The sequence below is a fragment of the Melozone crissalis genome, unplaced genomic scaffold, assembly GCF_028551555.1.
Source record: "Melozone crissalis strain CALT ecotype California unplaced genomic scaffold, PUWL_Pcris_2 ptg000027l_1, whole genome shotgun sequence".
NCBI lineage: Eukaryota > Metazoa > Chordata > Aves > Passeriformes > Passerellidae > Melozone > Melozone crissalis.
In genome coordinates, this window is record NW_026535805.1 from 71,398,966 (window position 1) to 71,426,824 (window position 27,859).

General features: G+C 40.3%; 1 protein-coding gene across 1 annotated transcript in view; it reads left to right on the forward strand.

Annotated features, from left to right (window-relative positions):
* The first annotated feature begins 5,674 nt into the window (after window positions 1-5,674).
* Window positions 5,675-27,859, forward strand: part of ZNF451 (zinc finger protein 451) — a 32,305-nt gene continuing 10,120 nt past the window's right edge. The window contains exons 1-13 of the mRNA XM_054279951.1: window positions 5,675-5,732; window positions 6,384-6,467; window positions 10,431-10,514; window positions 11,710-11,835; window positions 13,133-13,244; window positions 13,793-13,943; window positions 15,270-15,396; window positions 16,760-16,913; window positions 18,828-18,975; window positions 19,504-21,155; window positions 22,205-22,339; window positions 25,352-25,482; window positions 26,617-26,803. Of these exons, the coding sequence (XP_054135926.1) occupies window positions 6,387-6,467; window positions 10,431-10,514; window positions 11,710-11,835; window positions 13,133-13,244; window positions 13,793-13,943; window positions 15,270-15,396; window positions 16,760-16,913; window positions 18,828-18,975; window positions 19,504-21,155; window positions 22,205-22,339; window positions 25,352-25,482; window positions 26,617-26,803 (3,088 nt within the window). The 5' untranslated portion in view covers window positions 5,675-5,732; window positions 6,384-6,386. The remainder of the gene's footprint in view (window positions 5,733-6,383; window positions 6,468-10,430; window positions 10,515-11,709; window positions 11,836-13,132; window positions 13,245-13,792; window positions 13,944-15,269; window positions 15,397-16,759; window positions 16,914-18,827; window positions 18,976-19,503; window positions 21,156-22,204; window positions 22,340-25,351; window positions 25,483-26,616; window positions 26,804-27,859) is intronic.

Sequence of the window (27,859 nt, forward strand, 5' to 3'; positions counted from 1 at the left end):
TTTCATCTCTCACCTAACAATTCCTTGTAGATAGGATCAGGATGAAAGCAGGTATGAAATATGTTAGCTCTGGCTCATGCTATTAACTACCATCCATAAAATGTAACAGAAGGATGTTTGCCATTATGTAAATTTTGTATATGTAATTGTATGTATAGCATATATAATAATGTATATAATTAATAATATTTTTGAAGCGACTTTCTATCAAATAAAATGAAACATTACTTTGTGCTGTTTTATTGTCCTCACTGTCTAATGGGCCTTTTCTTACATCACCTCTGTGGTACACTCTAACATACAAGGTTGGGGTTTTTCTCTTGCTTGTTTTTTGGGTTTTTTTCTTTCTTTCTCTTTAGTAGCTGTTCTGAAGCCAGCTTCTGTAAAGTTCATCATTTTATCTGGGGAAGGAGTTGGCCCACCTTACAAGGGCACTCTAACCTAAAAGCTGTCACAGCTGATGTGGCACAGCTGTAGCTGCCCTGCCCTTTGGGAGGTGTTGAAGCCCCTGGGCAGGGAGATAGAGCAAAGGTGAGCAGCTGCTGTCCCTGTGCCTGGTGCAGCTCTGCAGATCCCACTGCACTTTGTGCTTTTCTATTCTGCTGCCTTGGTTGAGTTGTCAAAGGAGAACCAGTGAGGCTGGCAGCTCACCACAGAAAGTGTAGGAGGAGCTTCATGGTAGGGTGGAGGAGCTGCTCCCAGGCATGGAAACAATAAATGGAAGGAGATATTTTAATGCTGTAACAAAGGATAAAAAGGGAGCGAGCTGCGAAAAGACCATTCCTTCCCCTTACTAAAGTATAGAAACAATGTTATCCCACTGGATGAAAGGAGATAAATAGCTGTTACACAACCATACCATTAACAAAGGGGCCATATCTCCTGCAGTATGACCAGAAAGGTAGAAAATAAAGCTCTTTTTTTCAAAGTTACCCTGACAAACTCAGAGAATACAAAATTGAAGACCAGATATTCACAGATTAGAAACTTCAGAAGGAATAGAAAGGGACATCAGATCAGCGTAATGCTGCTTCTCCCAAAATCTGCATTAAAATAAATTTGCTATAGGTAAATGTGTGGTGTTCCAAATTGTAAAACTCTGATATGAGCAACAGAAGGCACATTATTTGCAGTCCTTAGGATGGGAGAAGACTGATGACTGCTACAGAAGCTGTAGTGGTATTAGACTGTATGGCAATTAGTAACTAGAGATTTACTACCGAAAAGGTAAGCAATACTAAAACTAATAATTTGAACTATTTCTTTCTATTTCTGCCCATTAGATTGAATTTGAAGGTTAGAGTGGTAAAAATTTGGTAGCTGTTTATCATTAAGCGCTCAGAAGAGCACTTGTTTTCTAAGGTAGGAAGAATATTGAGATATGTGAAGAAATGGATAAAAACCTTACTGAAAAGTACACTGTTGAATTAATCAGGGAGTTTAATGCATGTTGAGTTTATGTCCCCTGTTATTAGGAGGACATATAGATAAAAGTAAAAAAACCCAAACCACTACATATCTAAATTTTCTAGATCAAGAGTAAGTAGCAGTATGCCATGTTGGTACAAAAGGGAAATCAACAGTTATAAAGGCAATCAGGTTTCACTTAAGGGAGCAAGGAAAGAAGCAAAAATATTGAAATACATTTGAATTAGAATCATAAAATTGTTCAACTTGAAAAGGACCTTAAAAATAATTTAGTTCCAGCTCCCCTATCATGGGCAGAGACACCTTCCACTGTTGTCTAAGAGTGTTCTAATATCATTAAGAGTTCTAATATCATTACATTGCAAGGGCTCCACATTACTAGAGTTTTGTACCTCCCTGATGTTTCTTGCAGGCAGCTCCTCCAGGCACTGACTCTTCCTTGTCCTCACAGCAGCCAACTGACTCCAGATCCCCTCAACCAACCACTCCACTCTTTTATAACACTCTTCTTACTGGCTACAACTGTGGCCTGTTAACATCAGGCCGGCTCCTAATCCTTAATAATTGGTTCAGCTGCAACTCTTTAGGGGGTAAGATTACATTCTATACCACCTTCATTTACTTGTGTTCTATCCCCCTACATTCCACTACACCAGGCTGCTCAAAGCCCCATCCAACCTGGCTTTGAACACTCCATGGACAGGACATCCACAATTTTTCTGGGCAACCTGTTCCTGGGCATTACCACCCTCAAAGCAAGGGATTTCTTCCTAATAATATGTCATCTAAACCTACTCTATAAGTAAGGACTTATAGTGAATATGTGGAATTAGTTGTTGGAAAGCATTACTGAGTTTATAAAGATCATCTGCTCTACAACAGCTTCCACATCTTATGTGATATCTAGACTTCATTTGAGCTTTGGACTTGGAGATCTTATGAAGATCTCAGAAAAACCCCTACTTCTCCTTTCCTCACCTCCCCTACCCTCCCCAAGAAGTTCTGCATGAGAACATTCCTAAGCTGGCCCAAAGCCTGACAACTGTTCTTTCACAGGAACTACATGAAATACACAAATTTTGGAATTCAGAGTTTTTTTAGCATATTGGAAATTATTGCATGGCAACTCCCTTACTATTTCTTTCCCTTAACTGTATTGTTTACATACATTGAGGAAATTTGGACTGGTCATTGCTAGAGTTTTACATTTTCATTAATGACTACTGAAAAATTCTGAATTTACATTTACGTGAATGACTACTGAAATATTTAAATGAGCATCATTTGCATAGGGTGTCAGAGTTTGGAAATATAATTTCACCATGCTGCCCTAGTAACTCTTTACTACAGATCCTCATATAATCTGTTCTCAAGAATCAAAAGTTATCAAGTGCAAATGCAAGCTACAAACAGAATGACTGCTATCAATGTTCTGTTAGCAAATTCAAGTGACAAATGCAAAATATTAAACTTTAGGCAGCAACAATGACTTTCCAAGAGGCAGTCAGGTTTCCATTATTCTAATAATGAAATAAAAGTAGACAAATGAGTGTTTTTTATACACTCCAACAAGAGTGATTAAGTCATACAGCTGTTAATGAGTGCATAACTAGTAGATACAACTAGCACCTCAGTATGTCTATCTTCTACCAAAAGCTGTTTTTACATTCATATGGAAAGAGGCTTGAAACTAACAGAAGTAACTCTGTGTTTCCAAGAAAAATAAGTGCACCAATTAATCCTTACAGTATGTGACATGATATTGCTGGTAGTTGTTTATTCTCTTGCATTACACCAGAATTTAACATGCATTTTTGGGTGCCTTGAATTCTTTCTCTCCTGTGTTTACAGGATTTGATAAGCACTCACCAGTGAAGTGTGTGCAAGCAGCTCTTTTATACTGACACAAAACTCACAGATGACATTTGCACTGTTCAGCTTACTCGAACCCAAGGCATTGAGTAAAGATGATTCATACTGACTTTTACTTTGGGTGGCAAAGTATGAAGAAGCAGGAGAGCAGTAGCAGATAAATAGCAAGAATATAGATACAGATAAAGAGCGTGGGGGACTGAGTGAAGTTTTCCCAATCCTGGCAGCAAGGGGGCACTGACAGGACAAGTCAATACTTGTTGGCAGAACCTCTGTTGGTGACAAGGATTTGAGTTGTATGACCATGAGACCCTACTTACAAATCACATTCTGCTTGACAGAGATGAGATCCACCTCACTAAGCAGGGCAAAGCTATTTTTACCAGTAGGATCATGACCACATAAGCAGAGATTTAAACTAAGTGAGAGAGTAACCAGCAGCCTTGTGGAGACAGAGAAAAGAGCAAAGAGCATAAGGTGATATAGCAGGAACAGAACACAAAATCAAGAAGATGGAGCTTAGGAGAGGTCACCTTCAGCTCTTGAATGTAAGCAAAGAAATGTCTATAAGACACCATAATAGAGTTATCTCCCAGTCCTTTTCTAGATGGATGATCAGCCTTATGTTTGCTGGTCCTATTGTGGGACTCCCTGGTCCTATTGTGGGAGTCCAACCATTCAGATATTTGCTGGAGAGACAGTACAGCAAGATATAGGCAATCCAGGAGGTTTCTGGTAACTTCTTTCAAGTCATAAAGGAGTCAACAAGGACCAATAATGAGCAATGCTTTGTTGGACCTATACTCATGAAGGGATTGTGGGAAATACAAAGCTCAAGGCAACCTTGACCACAGTGAGCATGAGATGGTGAAGCTCCAGATCCTGAGGGGAGTGTGAAGAATAAAAAGCAGGCTCACCACTCTGGAGAGTGAATTTTGGTGTCTTCAAAGATCTGCCTGGAAGAGTCCCATGGGATATAGCCCTGGAGGCAGCAGGGGCCCAAGAAAGCTGCATAATATGTAAGGATAATTTCTTCCAAGCTCAGGAATAGTTCATCCCTGTGAACAGGAAGTTAGGCTAATATGCCATGAGGCCTGGTGTAGATGAACAAGGAATTCCTGGTTAAACTCTAACACAAACAGGAAGTATACAAAGCATGGCTTACCTCAGAGAAATAGAGAAACGTTGCTCAAGCATACAGCGATGAAGTTAGGAAAGATAAAGCATGACTGGAATTGGATCTAGCTAGGGATGTCAAAGACAACAAGTATGGCTTCTACTTTGTACATAGGTGACAAAAGGAAGACTAATAAAAATATAGGCCCATTGCAAAATGAGACAGATGATACAGCAATACAGAACATGCCTCAGTCTTCACTAGCAAGACAAGCCTTCATGAATTCAGGCTCCAAAACTCAGGGGGAAAGGCTGGACCTTTAGGAAGATGTACCTTGGTGGGAGAGGATCAAGCCAGGGAATACACACATTAGCAGGCTTGGCATATGCATGCTACATCTATGGGCCCTGACAGGATGCACCAACACATACTGAGGTGCTGACAGATGTCATGGTGAGATCACTCTCAATTATCATTCATGGATCATGGTGTCTGGGACTGGTGCCTCAGGCTGGAGGAAAGCAAATGCCACCTCCATCTTCAACCAGGGCAGGAAGGAGGAAGGCAGGGAGACCCACAGGCCAGTCAGCCCCATCCTGATCCCTGGGAAAGTAATGATGCAACACATCCCAATAACCATTTCCAGGCCTCTCAGCGACAAGAAAATCATTGAGTTGTCGGTATGGCTGTACCAAGGGAAAACCAGGCTTGACCAGATTGACAAACTTCAGTGATACTGATTGCCCTGGCAGACGAGTGGAGAAACGACCACTGTGTAGCTGGACTTCACCATTGCCCTTGGCAGCGCCTCCCTCAACATCTTCAGAAAGGACCTTTCCAGATGCCTGGGGTGGATCGAGCGCCGTGTGAGGGGAGGCCCAGCACGGCTGGGACAGCGGCAGCGGGACAGCGGCCGGGCCCGCAGAGGCGATTTTGGCGCCTTCCCGCCCCCCGGCTGCCAGCCCCAATAGCTGCCCTTCCTCCTCCCTCTCTCCTCCTCCTCCCCCGGAAGCGGAGCGCGGGTTTTCCCCCTCCGAGCCGGATCTCGATGCTGCCCGTCTGAAGGCGGACGAGGGGAGGCCGGAAGAAGGAGAGAGCCCAAAAGAAGGAAAGAGCCCGGAGCGCCGGCCGGGGGGCCCGCGCCATGGTGCTGCCTCGGTAGCGCCGGCACCTGCCATGGGGAGCGCGGGGCGCGGCGGCGGCGGCACCTCCCGATCCCGGCGAGCCCTGCCGCGCCCTCGCCCCGCCCCCGGGCCGCAGAGGAAGCGGGGACACGGCGGACCGGGGCGTTGCTGCCCGCGGGGCCCGGCGGCGGGTGAGCGGGGCCGGGGCGCTGCGCGGGCCGCGGGGCCGGGGCGCTGCGCGGGCCACGGGGCCGGCGGTTGCAGCGCAGAGGTCGCGGTCGAGGCCCAGGCAGCCGCAGCGCGGTGTGCGGAGCCCGCAGAGCCGTGAGCCGCGGGGCCGTGCGCTGCGGGAACGTGAGTCAGCAGCGCAGCCCCCGCCTTGTTTTGGAGCGGGAAGCTCAGCCCTCTGCCGCGGTCCTGGAGCGGCCCAAAGCAGCCGCAGGTGCTAAAAACGCCCGAGCTCGCCCGCCGCTGTTGCGGGCCGGCCTCGGCTCGTCGGTGGCTGAGCGCCGCTAGGCTGGAGCTCGGGTCTCGGCTCCTGCTGGGGTTTCAGGCTCAAGCATGTCCTTGGGGTGCTACACTGCAGCTACGGCTGCTGGAGGAGTGTAGGTATTGGCATGCTTTGTAGATAAAACTGCGTTTTACATATCTGAAAAAATACAGTAGCGTGACTCGAGTCAGAGTCGTTTATCACCCATTGTGGTGTCACTGGTAATTGGGAGTGAACGATAGAGACTTGTTGAATACAGATAGACTGTAAAGAAGGTATAAAATGGAAAATGTTGTATAGTTAAACAAAACTTTAAAAGTGAAATTATATAGTATGATTTGTTTATGTTTAGATAATGGAGTCTCATAACTCTAACAGCCTTCACAAGAGTAAATCACCAGCTTCTGGAAGTGAAGATGAGATTGAGTTCATTGGAGTAAGTAGAGCTTGCATGGCAAATACACTGCTTGTTGTAAAAAATACACTTTTAGTAGTCCAGTAGACAGGAGAGGGGTCTTCAATGACTGATGATTATATTTCAATGTAAAGCATTACTCTTGAACATAAAGATAATTTCATTTGTGAATGTTTGTGGCAGATAACAACTCGATCTTAAAGGTTTATGTGCACTTTCTTGGAAGGGTGTAAGATGATGTCAGTTGGTCCTGGGGAGGAAATGCAGTCTTGAGTATCTGAGCAGGTGAGGGAGGTATTACAGTGAGGTATGTGAGAGGGGACTGTAGATAACTTTCCTGGTAATTGTATTGCATAGCATTTTGCTTTTTGAATAGTCCCCCTAAAGTTAAAGGAATAAATCACTGCTCATTCTTTGAAATCACTGTACTCAGTTTAGAAGAGGAAGGAAATAATGGGCTAGAGGCCTTAAACAATCCTCTCAAATTGTCAGGTGCTCTTTACTGAACAACACCTAGTCTAATGCTGACGTGCTTTATGTGAACATAACTTTAAGACACTTGTATCTGCTGGATATCCAAGAGAAGCAGAATGTTTTTCATGCTGCCTGTGTTCTGGCCTCAGTCTGTCATCAGTGAAGTGGTGCTGGATGGCAGGATTACATAGAATCATAGGATTGAATGATTACATAGAATCATAGAATTAGGTTGGAAAAGACCATTAAGATCATTGAGTCCAGCATTAACCCAGCACTCAACCATGTCCCTAGGGAGCACGTCTACATATCTAAAGATGTTTTTCTTGAAGGAACAAGTGATGTTACTAAGGTCAAGTGATTCAATGATGCTAGTATTTTTAGTGGCTGTTTTTTTGTAGATTTGTCTCATTTTTGAACAATATGCTGAATAATTACTAGATCCCTCCCCGTGTTGTATGGTGTTTGAATAAAGCTGAAGTTCAACATACTGACTTTTTCTGCAGGGGTATTTAGGTGCTCTAGTATGGAGGGATAGGTGGTTTTTTGCAAAAATTATAAGTAGTTGGTTATCTCTGAGACATCTTAATATTTTGGTTGATTTGGGCAAAACTGATTGAGTTCAAAGTTCATTATGTACGCCCAAGTATCCATGTGCATCTGCAGAGAAGGACTTGGGCTGTTGGTGGATGAGCTGTGTGTGCTTGCAGCCCAGAAGTTGCTGTGTGGTGTTCTGGGCTGCACCAAAGCAGCGTGGCCAGCAGGGTGACAGAGGGGATCCTGCTGCGCTGCTCTGCTCTGGTGAGACCCCACCTGCAGTGCTGCATCAGCTCTGGGGTCTCAGCACAGGAAGCACAGGGAGCTGTTGGAGTGAGCCCAGAAGGACACCAGGATGATGGAGGGATGGAGCACCTCTCCTGTGAGGAAGGACTAAGAGAATTGGGATTGTTCAGCCTGGAAAAGAGAAGGCTTCCAGGTGACCTAATTGCAGCCTTCCAGCACCTGGAGGGAACCTACAGAAAAGATGGAGAGGGGCTTTTAACAAGAGCATCTAGTGAGAGGACAAGGAGGAATGGCTTCAGACTGAGAGTATGTTTAGAGTAGATATTAAGAAGAAATTCCTTCCTATAAGGGTGGTGTGGCACTGGAACAGGTTGCCCAGATAAGTTGTGGATGCCCCCCATTCCTGGGAGTGTTCAAGGTCAGGCTGGAGGGAGCTTTGAGCAGCCTGGTCTGGTGGAAGATGTCCCTGCCCATGACAGGGGGTTGGGACAAGATGATTTTTTCCAACCCAAACCATTCTATGATTCTGTGATGGTGACTGAAAAAGGCTTCATTTCCTTCAAGCTGGGCAGTGAACAAGGATAGCTTGTATAGCTTGCAAAGTGTCAGGATTGAAGGGCTGCTGGAGCACCAAGAACAGTAACTGAAAGAGAACTGAAACAAAGGAACTAAAATCAACACTTCTAGCTACCTTTTTTTCTTCTTTGGCTTTGCCTGTGGATAATTGGGATCTTTTGTGGTCCCAGGGACTATTGCTTCCAAGAGAGGCTGCTATATATAGGAAGATGACTCTGTTCAGTTTTTCTGCAGGATTTATATCCTGGGGTGAGTAGCTTACTGTTGTAATTGATGAATATCAGGGGAAAGGTGTGTGACCCTGGCTTCAGGTCTCATTTGCTCCTCTGAGTGAAGGTGACTTTGGACTTAGCAAAAGGATTTCTAGACTGCTTGGCAAGCTTTAGATCATCATGTCCATATAATAATGTGTATGACAGGAAACTTACACTCTTCATAAATGTTATAGATGGATGCCTCCTAATTATCTGCATGTCTTTAAGATCCAGTGCACAAGATGGTCCTGTATACATTGAATTAGAGAAGCTACTGGGGCACCCCAACCTGTGCTCATTTTAATGGAAAACAAGTAGCTGTAAGCCATGTTATGTGATCTGTGTTTTTCTTCCTTTTTCTCTCTTTTTTTTTTTTTCCTTCTTGATGGTCAGATGTGGCTTTGGTGTGGGTTTTTTTGTTTCTTTGATCAGTTTTTCTTTGTGGTTTTAGGTTGGTTTTTTTCTACTTCATTTACTTGTACTAGAGTGTTTGAATTCATACTGTAGGACTATGCTTTTGCTCCATCAAATAAGGACTTTTTGTCAATCTGCTGCTGCCAGAGATTTTCAGCTTTTATAGTCCGATTCACCCTCATTCAAGAAACTTAAAATTATTCTTCCATAATTTCCCACCTTTTAATTCTTCATTAAAACATACTTTGTCCATTTTAAATCATTGCATTTTAAGCTTAACATACCACCAGAGAAATGTGATTTAATCTACAGTGCAAGCTGTTATTCCTGTGTTCTCTACATGGTCTTTCCCCCATTTTGCTTACTTGGGAAAGATAAGGCAAGAGTGAAGAAATTCACAGTTTTAATGCCCTGTGAAGAAATAGATAATTCAAGTTGCCCCAGTTGGCACCAAAGGCATTGGACTTAGAGGAGAGTTTGTTAATATACCAAGTCAAGTAATGCACTAAAACATGGTAGTTACCAATTAAGGATTTTTCTTCCTTTACCTCTGTGATGTTAAGTATTAGATATTCAGAATGAAGGATTTCTCTCTGGCTTTTTATATATTTATATTATATATTTATTTATAAAATAAATATAGAAATATTTCTATATTATTATACAGAAATATGTAATAATTTATATGTTACAATACAGATACTTGTAATGTATAAACAAGTGTAATATTACTTGTGTTAAATTTATTGTTTTGATCACTTGAACTTCTAGGGTTGGAAGCAAGTTACTCTGCATTTCAGCTGTCAGTTTTGTAAGTTTTTATTAGTTGTTGAGCCCTGAGAGTAAGTAAACACAAATTTTAAAAAATGTCTGTTGTTAAAGGAGCTGTTAGGATCAGAGCTGAACATTTCAAAACACATTATTGAGCTGATTAAACAGTCAGATGGTCAGAGTGTGTCTTTGAACTCTTACTTGCTAACACCTGTTTAATAAAGGTTTAATTTTTTAGAAGCATTGTAGAACCTTTCAGTTTCTACAGAAGCAAATCTGCAGTGGATTTTTTTTTTTGTATTTCATTTAGAAAACCATGTTATCTTTGTTTAATCATAAAGAGTTCCTCTTTGTGGGTAATTGGAGGCTGGCAGCTTGATTCATAGAAGCTTTTGTCATCTGTCCAAGATTTCATCCCTCCTCTCCCCAGTGAGACAGAGGACTGTTCATGCCTGGCCAGCTGAGCAGCTTTACTGCCTTGAAAGGTGGAAGAATGTAAAGAATGAGCTGCATTAGGAGCAGCAGAGAGGATTCCATGCTGCTTTTCTCTCTGCCACTCATTGTGAGGCAGTAGGTCTTCTTAGCCTGCCCTACATAGTTGATTGTTAATATCTTGAAGCAACTGCCAGTATATGGCAGAGATGGTACATTTTATCTCTGAGGAAGACAATTTAATGCTTTTGTGTGAGGTTTTTTAACACTTTTTTTCCAGGAAGGACCTTTAAGGCCTGTCCTTGAATGCATTGATCTCATCAGCAGTGAGGATGAAGAACCTAGCAGCAGTTCTTATTTTCATGTGAGTGTGTTGTAATGTATTTTGAGACGTCTTGGTTTAATAAAATAATTGGTCTTCTGTATTTTTTCCCATCAGTTACTCTTCACAAAAGCCTTGTTAGATGTGTTTTTAACAAGTGCTAAATAACAAGTATTGAAATATTTTGATTTTTCTACTTGCTGTTGAGTGAAAAGCAAGAATAACAGCACTCACTTTTTCCAGAGTCATTTTTTCCACCTTGAAATGACTTGATACTTTAATTTGTCTTTCAGTCATCTGAAAAAATGTTTGTAAATAAATGTCACTTTACATGCAACCTCAGAAGTTAGGGTGCCCAGTTTCTATCCTGAAAGCATACCTGGTCTACTACAAGGCCTTATCTTTCTAAAATAACTTTTTAGGAACAATGTATGGTTGAATGACCTTATTACAGTGACAGTCTGGGTTTAGCTCAGCCTAATCCTTCATAATCCATTCTAAGAATGTACAAGTCAGAAGCAGGCTCATCAGTTTGTCTATCCCCCCAAACTTATTTTGCCTCCTCTGCAAGGCCTTTGAAAGGGACATTGATAGACCCTACTAGAGTTGGCTTTGGCAGCAGTGACTGTCTTTTGACTTTTGTTTTCCTGTATTGCAGCAGAGGATGTTTGTAATAAACCTGATTCTTAAGGAAAGGTGATCTTCTGTACATGCACAGGCTGTCATTACAGGGATCATTACTGGACCTGACTGTAAGAAGAGGAAACTGAAGTAGATGGCCTATCCCTAGACTAGAAAAAGCTCATGATCTGCCTTTTTGAAGATAGTGGGCAGCGTTAGGGAAAGAACAATAGCAGTTTTCAGATTTTTTGGATGCGCTGCATGTTGGCTTTGAAGTCAGGAGGGATTTTGTTTACATAGAAGAACTTAACTTTTAATTTGTTGGAGACTTCTAGGGCACTCAGCACAATCATGCATGTTCCTCTGCTGCAGGGTGAGCCTAGTGTTGATGTTGAATTGCCTTGAATATGTGGAGGGGGAGGGTTGGTTTTGTTTGTTTTTTAACAGAAGCTACAGATGCTGGTAAAAAGGAAGAGAAAGCTACAAGGTAGCTCATGGAACATTGGCTAAGAGTATCTTTACTGAATTATGTGGTGATGCTTGGGCATCACTATTCACTGTATTAGTGTCTGTTACATAACAATCACCACAGAAGGGCTGAACCTTCCATTGGCAGAGCAATTCCAAGCGTAAGGATCACATTGACTACCAGAAGGAACGAGTTGCATCGACCCTGGATCGCCTGGCACGCCATGTTGAAGTAGAGAAACAGCAAAAAGAAGAGAAAAACAAAGCCTTTAAGGTATTGGATGTATTTTATTCTGGAAGAAATGCATAATAAAGGCCTTGTAGTCACAAGTATCTTTGTTTTCACTACTAAGTAAATAAAAAAATTGGTGAGGCATACCTGGAATTAGCAACTAGACTTCTGCTTCTGGGGCATCATGTGAAGCACTACATGGACTTTGTCTTTTCAGTGGCTTTTAACTGATCAATTTTCTAGTCTTATTGCACTTCCTAAGGGGGAAAATTAAATGAAAGAAAACCACTGACAAAAACTTCTTCTCTTGTTTGTAGATATAGCAGTGGAACCTTAGTATCCATTATTCTGATATTCTAATATTTCAATTAATTGAAAAATAACAGTTATCAAAAACCACCATGCAGCAAGCCTTGCTATTTATCTGCTTTTGTCTGAGATTTTTGGGAAGCTGTTTGCTGCATTAAATCTGTATCAGGTAGTATTTCGTAGTGGGAAAAAATTTTCAATGTTTAAGGCATGATTTTAAAGTTGAGTCCTGTTAGTTGCACTTTGCAGCCACTTGAAAAGAATATACTTTTTACTTTTGTTACAAACTGGGAGATCCAGTCAGTGGGTTTAATGGTAGGAGTGCTGTCAGTGGGAGCTGGACATCCTGAAGGAATGTGATTACAACAACTTGATGGAATTGAACAGTGGCAAATATAAATCCAGAGTCGGGAAAATGTGCCAACTTCCCAACCTAATTTTCTCAACACTGTTAAAGGCTTTTAAAATCATACAATTCTACTATGCATACAGCTTGTTGCAGTCTATAGTAAACTATGCAACTGCAGTACAATGGAGTAAAAGGCTAAATTAGATATAGTCCAAGGTAGCCTTGAAGTCTGGAGGCCTACATCCCCCTTATGTCTCTTCCACTTTCATTTGGCAATCTGTTTGTGCCTCCACATACAGTTCTTCAACTGTAAAGTGGAGTCAGAGGTAACTGTGTAGCTTTTAAAGCAGCTTGAGAATGAAGGCTAAAAGATCCTTTTGTTAAATACAAATATTTTCTTCCTGCTTGGCTCTTCACTCTTCATCAGGTAGTGCAAGCTGCAGAATCAAATTTAGTCTTCAAAGTGAAAACACTTTTTTCTTTTTTTTTTCTATTACACTCCATTTTTATTGTATTAAGTAAAAGTCAGTCTAGTTGTAAGATTTTTTTTTCCCCTCACTTAGGCTTTTGTGGGTGTGTTTTTTAGGAACCCATATGTAAGTTTTGCAATACATACTTAATGTTTTTTCTTTTATTCTTTCAATTTGATCACAGCATTTTCTGGTATGTTTTTTCCCTTAGGAGAAAGTTGATTCCCAATATGCCCATGGGTTGCAAGAACTAGAATTTATTCGGGAACACAGTGATACAGAAGCTGCAAGGTTATGTGTAGACCAGTGGTTAAAAATGCCAGGTAAGAATAGAAAACTAAGTTTGAGTGATGGTTTCTAAGTCCTGCATTACAGAGCAGAACATGTGAAAATTGTGCTGAGCTGCAGGTGCCTTGTGGATAACCAAATCCTACAATATTAATTTTGCTGGAGCATACAATTTAAAAACTTCTAAACATTTACTTCCATGAAAGCTATTCTTGTAATGCTTTGCTGTGTAGACTTCATATCTTAAATTTTGTAAAAACCAATAAGGCAATGTTAGTTATTTTTTATAAGCCAAGTTGCCAGGAAGAAAATAATACTACTGTTGAGCTGCTGCTTAGGAAAGTGTACGTGTAACTTCACAATGTTTAATAAATTTAAAATACTGCCTGGAGGACCTGGAGGAAGGGTGTCAAACTTTTTAAACAAGTTGTACTACTGGGAATTGAAGAGACAGTGAAAGAGCAGACTTACTGTAGTAGGATTGAAGGAGAGATTTGATTCTGGAATGTTTTAGAGCTTGTGTGTTGTTTTCTTATGCCTCTGTAATTCAGCTTCTGGTTAAGTACTTTGTTTTGGAACACAGGTCTGAAACCAGGCTCTGTTAATGGTGGAAGAAGGGGTAATTTTAGGAGGACAGGTCAGACTCAAGTCAACAGCAGACCCAAATGTTGTCCTGTGATGCATTGCAACAGACAGTTTGATAATGTACATCTTCTTCTGGGTCACCTTCAGAGGTAAGGAAATAAATTGCAAGAATTCAGTGCAAGGAGTAATAATGAAAGAATGTGCTCTAACTTAGGACATCAGCATCAAGTCTGCTTTAAACTCCATTTTGAGAGCCAATTAATATGTTACCATTTATGTAGGTGAGCTTCATGGAGGTTTTTTTTTGATGATTTGGTTTAGTTTTTTACTTGGTGTGTGTGGTTTGTTTTTTTTAATTCAGAATTTATGGCTTCCTCTTGTTTAGCATTTTTTAGTATCTGAGTTTTTTGAGAAGTCAGATTTCTGTACTCCAGTTTAGTTTCATCTTCATCCAAACTGGAAATAAACCAAAAGGCTCACTTACACAAGTAGATGGTAAGATAAAGAGAAAAGCCCCTAATGCAGGGAAAGAGGAACAAAAGCTATAGGCTGTGTGTTCATAGCTGATATTGCTAGTCAGTACTCAGTGTGTCAGTGTTCAATTCCAGCAGATGCTGCCCTTTAACTACTGAATGTGTCCATAGGCAGGATGGTGAGAAGTTGAGGACAGTGTCATGGGTTAACCCCCATAGGCAGCTCAGCCCCACACAGCTGCTCACTCACTCACACTAGTGGGGTGTAGGGTAAAGGTGAGAGCACTGTGGGCTAATGTAAAAACAGCTTAATAAGTAAAGCACAAACTGTGTGCACATGCAAAGCCAAACAAGGAATTGAAAGGCAGAGCTCTGTCACATGTGATAGTTACTTGGAGTGATGGCATTTGTCTTCCCAACTATCTCCTTCCTCCTCCTTTACACAACTTTTATTGCTGAGCATGATGTCTTATGCTGTGGGATGTCCATTTGGCCATTTGAGGTCAGCTGTCCCAGCTCTGTCTCCCAACATCTTGCTGGTGGGACAGTCTGAAAAACAGAGAAGACCTTGACACTCTGCAAGCACTGCTCAGCAATAACTGAAACTTCTCTGTGCTATCAACACTGTTGTTCCTAAATCCAAAACACAACAACCATGCAAGCTGCTACAAAAAATGAACTCCATCCCAACCAAAGCTAGTACAGGGAGATAAAAATAAATGAATTATTAAAATGTCTATGTAGGAAATTAGGATTTTGTTAGTTCCCTTAAAAGCAGTATGATTTCTCTTGAGTGGCCGTTTTAACACGTAAGCTGCAGGGTGAATCATCTCTGTGCAGGATGCATGTCATGATAGGGGAAATAAGGATTTTTTATAATTTAGGTTGGTTAGATAGGGAATTTTTGTCTGATATCTTCAAAGGACAGAATTTTTCCCATTGAAGAAAAGCTATTTGACTATTTATAGGGGACTAGCTTGCTAATTATTTCTTCTTCTCCAGGTTTGATCATTCTCCTTGTGACCCAACAGTCACATTACATGGACCCCCACATAATGCTTTTGCCTGTGTGATATGCTGTGAAAGATTTGCAACCTCTCAGCAGTACAGTGATCATCTTTTATCTAAGGCAAGAGCATAAGGATAAGTAACTCACCTGACTGAATGTAGTAGAGGGTTTAAGACTTAAAATTATACATTGATTTTTGGTGGTTTTTTTGTTTTGTTTTTTCTTTAACCCTCTTTCTCTCTTCTCTTTTACTCTTCAAGATTGTTTTCTCTGATTCTGCTGTGTTTCAAACAGCTGGTGTAGCCTGACAGTATTCCTTTTAGATGTGACCATTAGGTTGTATTTTTGATGTGCTTTCAAGAGGACCATAGTTCCGTCTTGCACCTCTTGTCCATCTATTGGTGTTGTTGATACATATTCCCTTTTTCTGCATTTCCAGAACTATGAAAGGTAAAGGCAGGAAGTTAGGGTGAAATAACTTGACAGCAAAGAGAAGCAGCAGAAAGGAGGTGGGGGTTTTTATTTAAGCAATCTGGTATTGAATTGGATAGTGGATAGCATTTTCAAAATTGAGTGTTTTCATAACAGATATACCAAGTCTCCAGAAGCTGCATTAAATCTGGGGAAGTGTTAGACTTTCTGAAAATCTGACTAAATTTTGCTTGTAGTAATAATTTGATAATTAGTCATACCTGACATGCTGAAAGACTGCACTGTAGTGTGTCCCTGCTCTTTTTCCATTGCTTCAAAGTTGTGTGTCTCTTGTGTTCAGGGACATGAGCAGGAGTAGCAGCCAAGGTGGGGAAGGGCAGTGAGTGTCTCCTGCAGACAGCGAGAAGATGGGATTACTATGGGATTACTTTGATATGTAAGGAATGGGGAGATAATCCTAATCAGAGCTCTAAGCATATAATGAAGATTCTTGGAGTGATGTAGAAAGCAAGCAAAAATATCAGAAGCAGAACTAAAGGATTTTTGCCCTGAAGGCAGAGCTCTGAAGTTGATGTAGCACGCAAAGCTGGTGGAAGGAGTTGACTTCTACAGAAGACACAGACCTTTTAGCAGCATTTTGGGGAGTTAGAGGTTAGCAAGATTAGAGGAGAACTGACATGAGGTAAAGCAGCTGCTCTAATGACAGAGGGAGCTTTTTCTGGGAGCCTGGGTAAAGGGAATAGCTAAGAATTGCTGGAGCCCATAGTCCCTGGGAAGGTACTTGCTCCCAGTGGTGCAAGAAGGGGATGGAGAAATGGCCAGTGTAGTAGGGGTTGATGTAGCTCGGTTTGACAGTGGTACTTTGGCCACTTCCTTGTGTCTTGTCAGCTGAAATGCAGAGGAGTAGGCTTTAGGTAAATACAGATGTGGTAGCTGAAAACCTAAAAGTGAAAATATTACCACATAAATGAGAGAGGAATGGGAGGACATGAGAACTGGGCCTGGTTTCTTCACTTAATTTTTTTCCTAAATAGATAATTTTATCTTCCAGCTAAATGAAAATGATGGGCATAAAAAAGGTATTCCTCCACAGCATATTCAGTGCTTTGCATGCCCAAAGTGCTTCCTCCTTTTCACCAAAAGAGATGAGTGTTGGCAGCACATGTCGCAACAGATACACATCATCCAGCTTCCTGAACAGAGTGGTACGTTGCTACTAAGTGTACTGCTTTTAATTTTTTCTGATAATTCATCCTTAAGATAGGAACTGACTTAAATTTTTCTGCTGAGTAAAAAAGCTTAAGGTTTTAAAATTTGTTATTAATGAATTCTTATTTTTCTTTTAAGATCTCAAATGTGATGCTTTGAAATTCATATTTTTGTAGAAATCCTCTGTCACACTTGCTGTAATGAGATGCTGTTGAGTCTCTCATATTGGCTTCTCATCCTCTAGTGACTCCATGCAACTACTTTCCTGAATAACTTTACATTTAGCATGTTGATAGAGACTCAGCAGAACACGTACATTTCTTTTCAGTTCCAGTTAAGAGTGGCTGTTGAGATCCTTCCCCTTACTCTAGTGTGCTTGGAGGCTATTTTTCTTGTCAGTGCCCTTGGCATTCCTGATGGCAAAGACTTGTGAAAATGTCTTCTGCATACAATTGCAAATTTAGAGTGATTAGCTGGAACATTGCTGCTGGTCTGATGGCTTGCACGGACTACATGGCTGAAACACTGGTTATGTTGTGAGCTGGCAGCATCCTGAACCATGCTTAACAAAGTCCAGAGGAAAGATCTGTCTGATCATGGCATTGCAAACAGGGTTAATGCCCAACATAGCTGTACTGATTTTATTTTTGACATAAGCAATAGGCATTAAAGCATTTACTTCACTGTTAGCTGAACTGCTAAGTGGCCATGTTTTAGATGCTGCAACTGTCTGAACAAGCCTACATGGCCAAAAGGATTCATAGAGTTATTTCTCATCTTCATAGATGTATCTTTGACTTCTGGTGTCCTCTAGAGTGGCTGCAGGAAATGTACAGAAAAGGCAGGCTTTGAAGGAATCTCCTGCAGGCTGAGTCAGTACTGCTGCCTTCTTGTAGTGAAGTGACAGTCAGCTGCATGGTTATACTTTCCCTTATGCATTGTCACTCTAATGGACTTTTATTTTTATATAGGTTATTAATTCTGAATGTGATGACTGCAGATGCTTTTGAATTCGGGTCATAGGTTTTAAAAAAGATTACTGGTGAGCCATTGCTTTGAAAAGATTAAAAGCACAAGTTAGTGTTTCCTTCTTTAGAGTTGGAGAGTACTTAACTCAGAACAAAAAACTGAGTGCTCCATTTTTTACTTTGCATTAGTTAGGCTTCATGATTAATAATTATCAGCATGGCCTGAGATCTGCCAGTGAAATTAGCTGAAAGGCATAACCTCAAATTACTGCCTGCTGATCATCACATCTACTAAAACAGAAAAGTCAAAGAAAATTTGCCTGCTGAGGTACAGAACATGAACAATATATAACCCATAAACCATTTTCCATTATCTTTTCAGTAGAATTTTCTTACTCTGCTGGTACTAGGAGTTACCTGTGGAGTATATACTCATAACAACAGAAAGTCCTGCATCTAAAAATTTAAGAATTAACATTAAGGATGGGAAAGAAAGAAAGAAAGAGATGGTCAGGGTATGTGGGAAACTTGTTAAATAAATAGTGTGCTCTTTCAGAAAAAATACTGTATGGCTTAAAACAAAATTTTATCTAGTAAGAGTAGATAGCTGGTGATAGGTAGAGGAGAAGAAGGTAAGAACCTTCCTAAAAGAGATATTGACCTGGCATTGTAGAAGGAGGAAAAGGGAAGTAAAATCAGTCACAGAGTACAAAAAAGCAAACTGCAAACAGATTCAGGTATAAGATAGTTACAGAAGTTAAAAAATTCAGGATTTAGTTACAGCTTCCATTGCACAGTTACTGTAGCTCAGCTGACATTTGTTAACTTGCATTCTGAACCCTATGACAGACAAGTAACAACAGTAATTATGTCATCAGAGAGCTGAAATTGTATTGGGAAACTCTAATGTGTGGTTGCACTTTGTACCATTCTGTTTTACAGATGCACTGAAGTCTGGTGATCCACTACCTTTTCCATCCTTTGCAAAGAACCTTTTGATATCCCTGTGTAAAGAGGTCTCCTTCCAAGTGAAATGTATGTCCTGCTTCAAAATACTGCGCTCACATATGGAATTAACAGCTCATTTCAGGTTTGTGAAAGGCAGTTGTCTTTATAATGTGAACATCCATAGATCAGTGACAGGTATGCAGACATGCTTTTAATGAAACTAGTGGATTTCAGGGCAGCTAGGACCATCTGAATGTTGACTTTTTGAATAAACAATCAAAAGCCTGCCCCCTTAACTTTACCCCACTGCAGAAAGCTGATCAATGTCAGGATCCTTTTTGTATTTGCTGTAACAGAACAACAAAAGCTTTTTGCTGTTCCACTATTTCTAAGTTTACAGCATTTGATTTTGAAAATGTACAGTCAAAAACATAAGCATCAATCTACATGCTAGCTTTGGAAATTAGCTCCTAATTCTCTTCAAGTTTCAGAGACTAAATATACATTGCATGTTTTGTTGGCAGGCTGGTAGGTAGGTTAAAGTACACAGAGCACCCTGTTTCCATGCACTTACTGCTGTAGCTACTTGGTAATATATTGAGTACATCTGAAAGTTTACAAATGTTTCAGGTGGTGATATAACCTTCTTTATGTTTTTTATCCGTTCTAGAACACGTTGTTATAATTCTGGGCCCATGGCACTTTCAAAGAAAAGCATCTCCCAAGTTGCAGAGATATTTAAAACGAAAGGTCACTGTGAGAACTGTGATGAACTGTTTGCTGATAAGAATCAGATGACCCAACACAAACAAACCACTCAACATAACATTAGAGTTTTTACTACACTGGAAGAATCAATCTTGATGTTCTGCCATGTCAATGGAAAACATAAAAGTCAGTCTCATTTGGCCCATATTGTGGAACGGTCAAGACCACTGCTGAAAAGACACTTGAGTCCAGATGAGTCCTCCAGTGAAACAGGATCTAGTCCTTCAAAACGGAGGAGTAATTCAGAAGGTAAAAGTGAAGATAAAGTTGCAAACCAAAGTCAAGGTACTGCTTCCAAAGTAAAAGCCTGGTTTTGTGAATGCCTTCAAAAGTTTTTTACAGAAGAGTCAGTAGAAAAGCACATTTTATCAGCAAATAGGATTTGTCACAAGTGTGCTGTGTGTGGAAAACTGGCTGAAAATTCAAGCATTATCCGCCTGCATATGAGTCGATTCCATGGAGGAGCACACTTGACTAATTTTCTTCTCTGGTGCAGAGCGTGCTCTGTAGATCTTAGAGAAGAGGATATTATGAGACATGTAACTGAATTTCATGGTGGGCATAGTTACTACTACGAGCAAGAAGCTGTAGAAGATGAACCTATGCCATCTGCTTCTGATGCAGTGAGCATTTCTGCAGGTGGAGATAAAGACTGCATTTCTGGCCCTGTGGAACTGTCCCCTGAAAGTGGTCCTGCTGTGGGAAAATGGCAGTGCCGCATTTGTGAGGAGATGTTTGAGTCTGAAGAGAGTGTTCAACAACACTGCATGTCCTTAGAAAGCCATGCATTTCACAGGTACTCATGTGGCATATGTAAAAATCATTTTCGGAAAGTAGGAACTCTGCAGCGGCACTTCCAAGAGCATCATAATCAGGAGATGCAGATTAAATATTTCTGTGGCCTTTGTGGTAATTTCTTCTTCAACACAGAGGAAGAATTTCTAATCCATTACAAGACGCTTCATAGCATGGACTATACATTTGTGCCTGAGCAGATGGAGCTGTCAATAAAAAAGGATGAGGACTTCCTCCCAGTGGAACAAGGAGAGCGCTTAACCTGCGGTTGCCGGACCACTTACATCTCCAAAATAAACCGGAGGAACGATCATGAGAGTTGTCAGAAAGCCATGCTGCAGAAAGGAAACTTGTGGTTTCGCTGCTGCCTGTGCTCTGCCACGGCACAGAATATTGCTGATATGAACAGTCACCTCAAGAGCCACAAGTCAGTAAACTCTAAGGGAGAGATGTATGTTGTTAGATGTGCTGCATGCAACAAGAACTTTGATGATCTCCAAAGCGCGCATCAGCACTATCACATGAAACACTGCTTCTTGCAGAAACCTGATCTATCAAGTCTTGCAGCAGAATCAGAAGACACAGTATTCAAGTTTTCTGCAAGTGGGGCTTGTGTGGTCAGAAAAACTAACAGGCAGCAATTTCAAGCATCTCCATCCAAAACTCAGGACAGTCAACAGTTTTCTTCTCTGCAGGCCCCAATAGAGGGAAAGAAAATTAAAAATGAGGACTTAGAACATTCTGAAGAACTTAGTGAAAGTATGTGGAAAATATCTTTCAGCACTAGAAAACTATTGCTGTCCTTAACACACTCTGTTTCATTGTCAGTACGTGTCGCATACCATTTGGTTACATCCAGTCTATAAATGAGCTTAGAATTTACTACTTATTACTTCTCAAATACTGATTTCTCAGTACTTGAATTTCCAAAACTCAGACTCCACAGTTTATTGTTATATGCCATTTGTATGAAGTCTTGGGGGGAAAAAAAAAACCAAACAAAAAGGCAGATGTGAGAATTCTGAGACTGAAACATTTGATTTTCAAATTAGTTTGGAGCATAATTTGGTGTTAAAAGGAGGAGGACCATCAAGGACATCCCAATTAGGGATCTAATGCCTAGAAGTGTAAAAGTGATCGATCATACACATTCAAAAGAAACTCGCCTTTTTTATATATACATATATATATATATATATAAATATTTATGAGCCTGTTAGTGCTTTCTGTGTGGGCAATGCTGTTATACCATCATCTCAGCTTTCTTAGCTTGCCAAAAGGCAGTATCAGCTGAGAACTTATATTCCCAGTATGTATTGTTTGCTTGTGTTCAGAAATTGGAAGTGTTTCTTGATTACTAGTGGTGCCATAATGCTTTTGATTAAGAGGTAGACATTTATGTTAGAAGTACAGCAAAAAGTGCATATCTAAACATTTTATGTGCTTTTATGCAGGCAAGCAGGTGAATGTCACAGAGACTTGCCATCGTCAGGGGCACACAGCTGGACATTAAATGAGTTATTAAAGTGTCTTGGTGCAGACGACAGCTCTCTGTGCTTACCATAAAACTATCCAGGTCTACATCATCATCATATGGACAGATTCTACTTTTCTCTCTAATTTGGGCATTATTAAGTGCTAATTCAGTTGATTTTAAAATCTATGCAGTCATCAAATAGCATCATGTTTTGTAGCTTATCTTTCTGTGACTTTTCACTTACATATGTGTCTACAAGAGTTTTCAAAAGCAAGTTTGTTGATCAGAAAGTCACATGAATTTGTAATGTGTCCTTTTTATCCCATTGAAGATGGTGAACTTCCTGATCTTGACTATCTGAGTACCATGACTCACATTGTGTTGGTGGATCTGGACAACTGGGGAAGCTTTTTCACACAGCTGCCAGCTAACCTGAACCAAGGGACATTTATCTGGGGTTTTCAAGGTAAAAACAATGTTTGAAGTAAATTCAAAGATAAGATTAACAAGTCTACACATATACTCAAGCAGTGATTCCTTGAATCTGAGAGAATAAAGAACAGGAGCAAGTAGGCACTAAGATTCTAAAGTAGTTTCTTGAACTTTTCCAATTCCATCTAAACCTCCACTGCTCCTACGAGTCCTTGTAGAATAGTTCCAGAATTGCAGAACTGTTTAGGAGTCTTTCTGGCTTCCCTTATGAACTTACTTCAGCTGTACCATATTTTCATAATTATTAGGGCACCCAAAGTACTCAGAGATTATATTAACTCCTAAGTCCTTCTCTTAAGGCTGGGATTTTTTATTTTGGTTTGGATTTTTAGTTCCAGAAGGCATGATTTTACACTCTTAGACTTTTAATTTTGTTCTGTCTCTGGCCTGTTTTGTAGAGAGTGGTCCTGGTCATCCTGTACAACAATAGCTGTATGTCCCATCTTAAAGATACCAGTGATTGATGGAACTCACATTGTCATGGGTTTCATAGAATGATAGAATGGTTTGGGTTGAAAGAGACCTTATAGGTCATACCATTTTGCAAAGTCTGCCAGTAGCATCCATTTAACTTGATGTTTTTATCTAACTGTTTTTAAACCAACTGCTTGTCTACCTCATGCTTTTTCTACAGGTTTTCTTTCTATCTACCTTTACAATTATTTTATCTGTGGTACCTTGATTTTTTCAGTAAAACATAGATAAGGGATAGTTTCAAAATATTTATGGCCTGGAACACAGTCATCATCTTACCAGATTTGCAGGTCAGGTGTGTTTTGCACTTGCTAAACACTATTGCACTGCACTTCCTTGCTAAGAGTTTTTCATTATCTCTTCCCCTAAAAGATAATCAAGGCTATTCTGAAAGCTGAGAGTTGTCATGCTGCTCAGATTGTACAGAAAGGCCTGTTGATGCCTGGGTCACTTTTTTTTCCTCTTAGAAACAGATTTTCCAGTTAGTTGATGAAGGCAGAGCAAGTATAGCTGTAAAGTGGTAGAGATTCAGTAATCTGTACTCCTGAACCTGTAATCTGTTCCCTGCTTGTTAGGAGTTTTGTGCCCAGAGATGTTCCAAACACAGGTGCCTGATGGCACAGCACAGCCCATATCAGCACCACTCAATTCCTTACTTCCTAATGGGTTTGCTGCATGCAGGCTGCCTCATGGCAATGGCCCCTTAAGCACCTGAACTAAACAAATATGCTAAAGAGTTACTTGGAAATAAAATGGGCCATATTCATATTAAAGAAAAAATTACCAGTTTTAGTGTCAATTATATTGGTTTTGAGCCTGGGAACACTAAGGTTGCTCCCAGGCACATCTGAATGTATTGTTGTAGGTACCTTCTCATAATAATGATTTGTGTAGTTACTTGAGGCATGCTATTCTTGTTTGTTTCACCTGTGAAAATACAGCAACATTTTTTTCCTGAATTTCCCAAACAACGTTTCTGAATTTTAATTATTATTTTTATACTATATATCTGCATTATTTTTATTATTCCTGTTTCTAGTATAGCCTTAGCTTTGCTTTGAGTTCCTCCATTGTATTGTCTGGACTCTGTATTGTTTCTGTCTTCAGATACTCAGTCTTTCATCCATTTGTGGGCTAACAAATGACATAAATACAGGTCTGTCGTTGTTTTCAGCTGCCCTGGTCAAATGCTTATGTTGCACATTTATGCGGCTAAAAAACAGGCCAGCTAAATACAAGTCTTTCCCAAATAGCAGTGGCTGAGGGCAGACAAGAACAACTTGCAAATAGCATTTTTTTCTTATGGACAGGTTCCACTAAATCATTTCTGTGCAGACTCTTAATCTGTGTGATCATTTTTGCCATCATCTTCTTGCCATTAGGCTGAAAAGGCAGGGAGGAAACAGGAGGAATCTACTGAGGAATGCTTTTTCTTTGTCAGACTGTGGGTGGACATGTTGATGTAAACCATCCTCTGCAGCCTGGTTACTTGAACACTGGTTTCCCATGTCCTCATGTGAAGTGCCATCAATGACTGCTTTCATTTTCTGTTCAAAATCCTTTCCTACATCCAGCCACTCTATCATCTAACAGATAAAGCAACATTTTGTTGCTGTCTGCAACTCCATGTTGCAGACTCATTATTTGTTTGCCATTGGAATGTTCAAAGATTCTTAGTCACTCTGGTCAAATGATCCTTCCACTTGCTTGCCTTTTTATGGTGCCATATGTGTTTTTATGGGGCAAGCTCCTCTGGTTTTTCCCCTCTTCTTGAAAGACTTCCTGCTTCTTTCCTTTCCCTTGCAACTTGTTTCAGTCTGGTACTGATTTTATCTACACTCAGCTCATCTTTATTGTCCACCTATTTTCTTAGCCTGTACCTACATGCTTGGTATACTGTTTAAAAAATTCCTGCACTTTTTTCCCAGTTGTAGCCTCATTTTGCTTGTCCTTGACTGCATCCATGAGTGTGTCAGGACTCCAGCATTTCTCTCAGCTGTTACTCCAGATTTTGGATCCTCTTTTTAATGAATTCTGACATGGGCTGTGTGAGGCAGTTACTGTGCATGTTGACTGTGTAACTCCTCTAGTACAGGTTTCCCTAAGAGAAGCATTTCTGTACTTGTACTATGTTTCCAGAGCTCTTCTGATTCTGCACATTAACTGTAACTGTGCTTCAGACTGCAGAAAAACACATCCTTGTGTCTAAAAGCACATGATATTTAGAAGATAAGCTTTTCAGGATTTGAAGGAAAAAAAACTGTACAAAATTGATAGAGTAGCATCATATTTTTTTGCCTTCTATCTAAAGAACAAGAAGGCTGGGGGGATTTGGGTTATTCTTAGCTTTCACATTGGTCAGAATAAATTCTGTCTTTAAAGACAGTTTTATATTTGCTTTTGCCTTCTTGCATTCTTAATTCATAGAGGTGTTTCTACCCAAACCCATGTTTTGTTTATTTTTCATGTTTGGTTTTTATTGTTATTAATATTATTCCCCTTCACTGTATAGGAGGATACAGCAACTGGAAGCCTCCAGTGCATTGCAAAATTTACAATTATCTTAAGAGGATTGGATGTTTCTTTCTTCATCCACGTTGCAGTACCAGAAGAGAAGCAGCAGACTTTGCTCTCTGTGTTCATGTAAGTTAGGGCACGCTTGCTTTATTGTGTCCTGTTCCCAGAGAAGGGTGGCAGATGCTATCTGCTATTGATATTAAGTACTAATAGCAGATAACATTTTCAGATTCTTTCCATGACACTTCTGTGTCCCCTGTAAAGAATGATAAACCTGGGTTGAGTGGAGTCAGGTGGTTGAGAAGTGACTTAAAAATTAGCCTGAATTGGACAACAGTCTGTTGTGGAGGGGAAGGGAGCTGGTTAGGGAATGAAGAGTAAAAATCCTGCACTTGTTACAGTTTCTCTTTGAGAGTGATATGTATCTCCTTTGTCTCTCTTCAAGTAGCCCTAATCTCGAGCCATGTTTACAGTGGAGTTGAATGGTGCTGCTTTCACAGACCCTGTTGAGCTGACAAAGGGCAGTGCCTTTATTCAGTAGACTTTGGCCTTTGGCAGGGTTGGGGATGTGGAGGTGAGGGACAGGAATCTGGGATGCCATGGGGACTCGTGTTCCTAATGTAGAATCATAGATTTTAAGGTCAGAAAAGACCTTCTAGATCCTAAAATCCAGCCATTAACCCAGCACTACCACTGTCATTAAGCCATGTCCTTAAGTGCCATATCCACGTGATTTTTGAGCACTTCCAGGGATGGTGACTCCACTGCTTTTCTGAGCAGCCTGTTCCAATGCTTGGCAATCTTTTCAGTGAAAATCTAAACCTCCCCTGGTGCAGCTTGAGGCCATATAGTGCTTCATCAGTTAAATAAATTACTGCCTATCTATCTGTATAAGCACATTTTTGCAACAGTAGTTTTATTTTTCATCATGCTTTTTATGTTACTCTTAAAATGCTCTGTAGAGATGACTTGTTTTATGTAGAGAGAGTTCTAAAATGCTGCTTTTTAGGAATTTGTGCCATACTCCATCTGTACTGTTCTGGTAGCCATCACCAGTATCTATTGTGCATAGAGAAGAAATGAGCATCAAACTCTTGACACAGTGCCTTTCACAGTGGGGTAATGTGGCTTGGATCATAAAGGCAGGAATAAATTGGTACAGAAAACTTTCCAATGAAGACCAGTCTTGCACAAAGCCAGCCAAATGCCACGAGATAAAAACATGATCTCTGTTCAACACTTGCTATTTGTTTTGTTTAGGCTGGTCGTCTGGATGAGCACCTGCCCAAGCAAATTCCTTTCACTGTTCTTTCTGGAGACAAAAGCTTCCTGGAACTGGAAAACCAATTCAAAATGACCCAGCGGTCAGCTCGCATCCTGAATCCTCACCACATTGAAGGGGACTTGATGTGTGCCTTGCTAAACAGCATTTCAGATACAACAAAAGGTACAAAGTAAACAGTAAACACAATTTTTCCAGTACACTGAGTTCTTTCCAATAAAAAAAAATGGAACACTTACACTGGTAGCATAAACTGTTGCTTGGTGCTTCTTGTGGTATTTCAGTGAATAATAGATTAGAAAATCATGATGCTTGGGCATGTTTTGAAAACAGACTTAATGAAGCATTTTTATTCAATGTAAAAAAATCATCCCTGTATTCTTTATTATAGCAGGAGACAAAACTAATGTTTGAATTTGATGACTCCTTTCTAGTTCAAGAGAAGCTGTTTGAAGCACTCTTGTGTGCATGGTTATCAATTTGTCCTCAGATCTGTTTGGCTTGATTTATTCTATCTGTTCACATTCAAACAAATGTGACCCAGCTAAAACATCATTATTTCTCAAAATACTTCTATTTTAACTTGGACCTCCTGGCTACTTCCTGTCATTTGATAAGTGTCTTCACTGGCACGACTCACACACCATTTGGAAAAAAAATCTCAGTGGAAGTTTTTGAATTCTCTAAAGTGCTAGATTCTAATGGCATGCTAAAATAGTCACATTGATTTTATATAGGATAATCAAAGAGGATTGAGCCAGCTCATTGTCATGCAAAGGGTACCAGAGCTGAGATGAGTTTTAATACTTATCAGCATTTCAAAGTCTTTTGCTACTTTCCTGGAAGACTTAACATTTCTCTGTAGACATTTTTGCTTTTTCTGGCTTCTTGTTGTGGTTTGGTAGGGCTGTAAATTCAGAATATGTTAGAGAAAGTTGTTTCTGAATTAGCCCTAAACTGTTTTCTGAAAATGTACACTGCTAGTCTTGATAAGGTTTATGAGGGCTATAACATGGTACTGCTGTTTAGGATAGGATAATTAAATAGCTTTCTGGAAAAAAAATACTGTATGTGGTGAGGTGGAATTGATTTAAGTGCTTTTGATACAGAAAAGGTACTTACAGAGTTTTCTGGCCACCCCAGGCATTAGAAGTTTCTTAATTTAACACTTCTTTCAATGTCCTTTACTACATTAATATTTACTGTTGTGGTAGTTGGCCC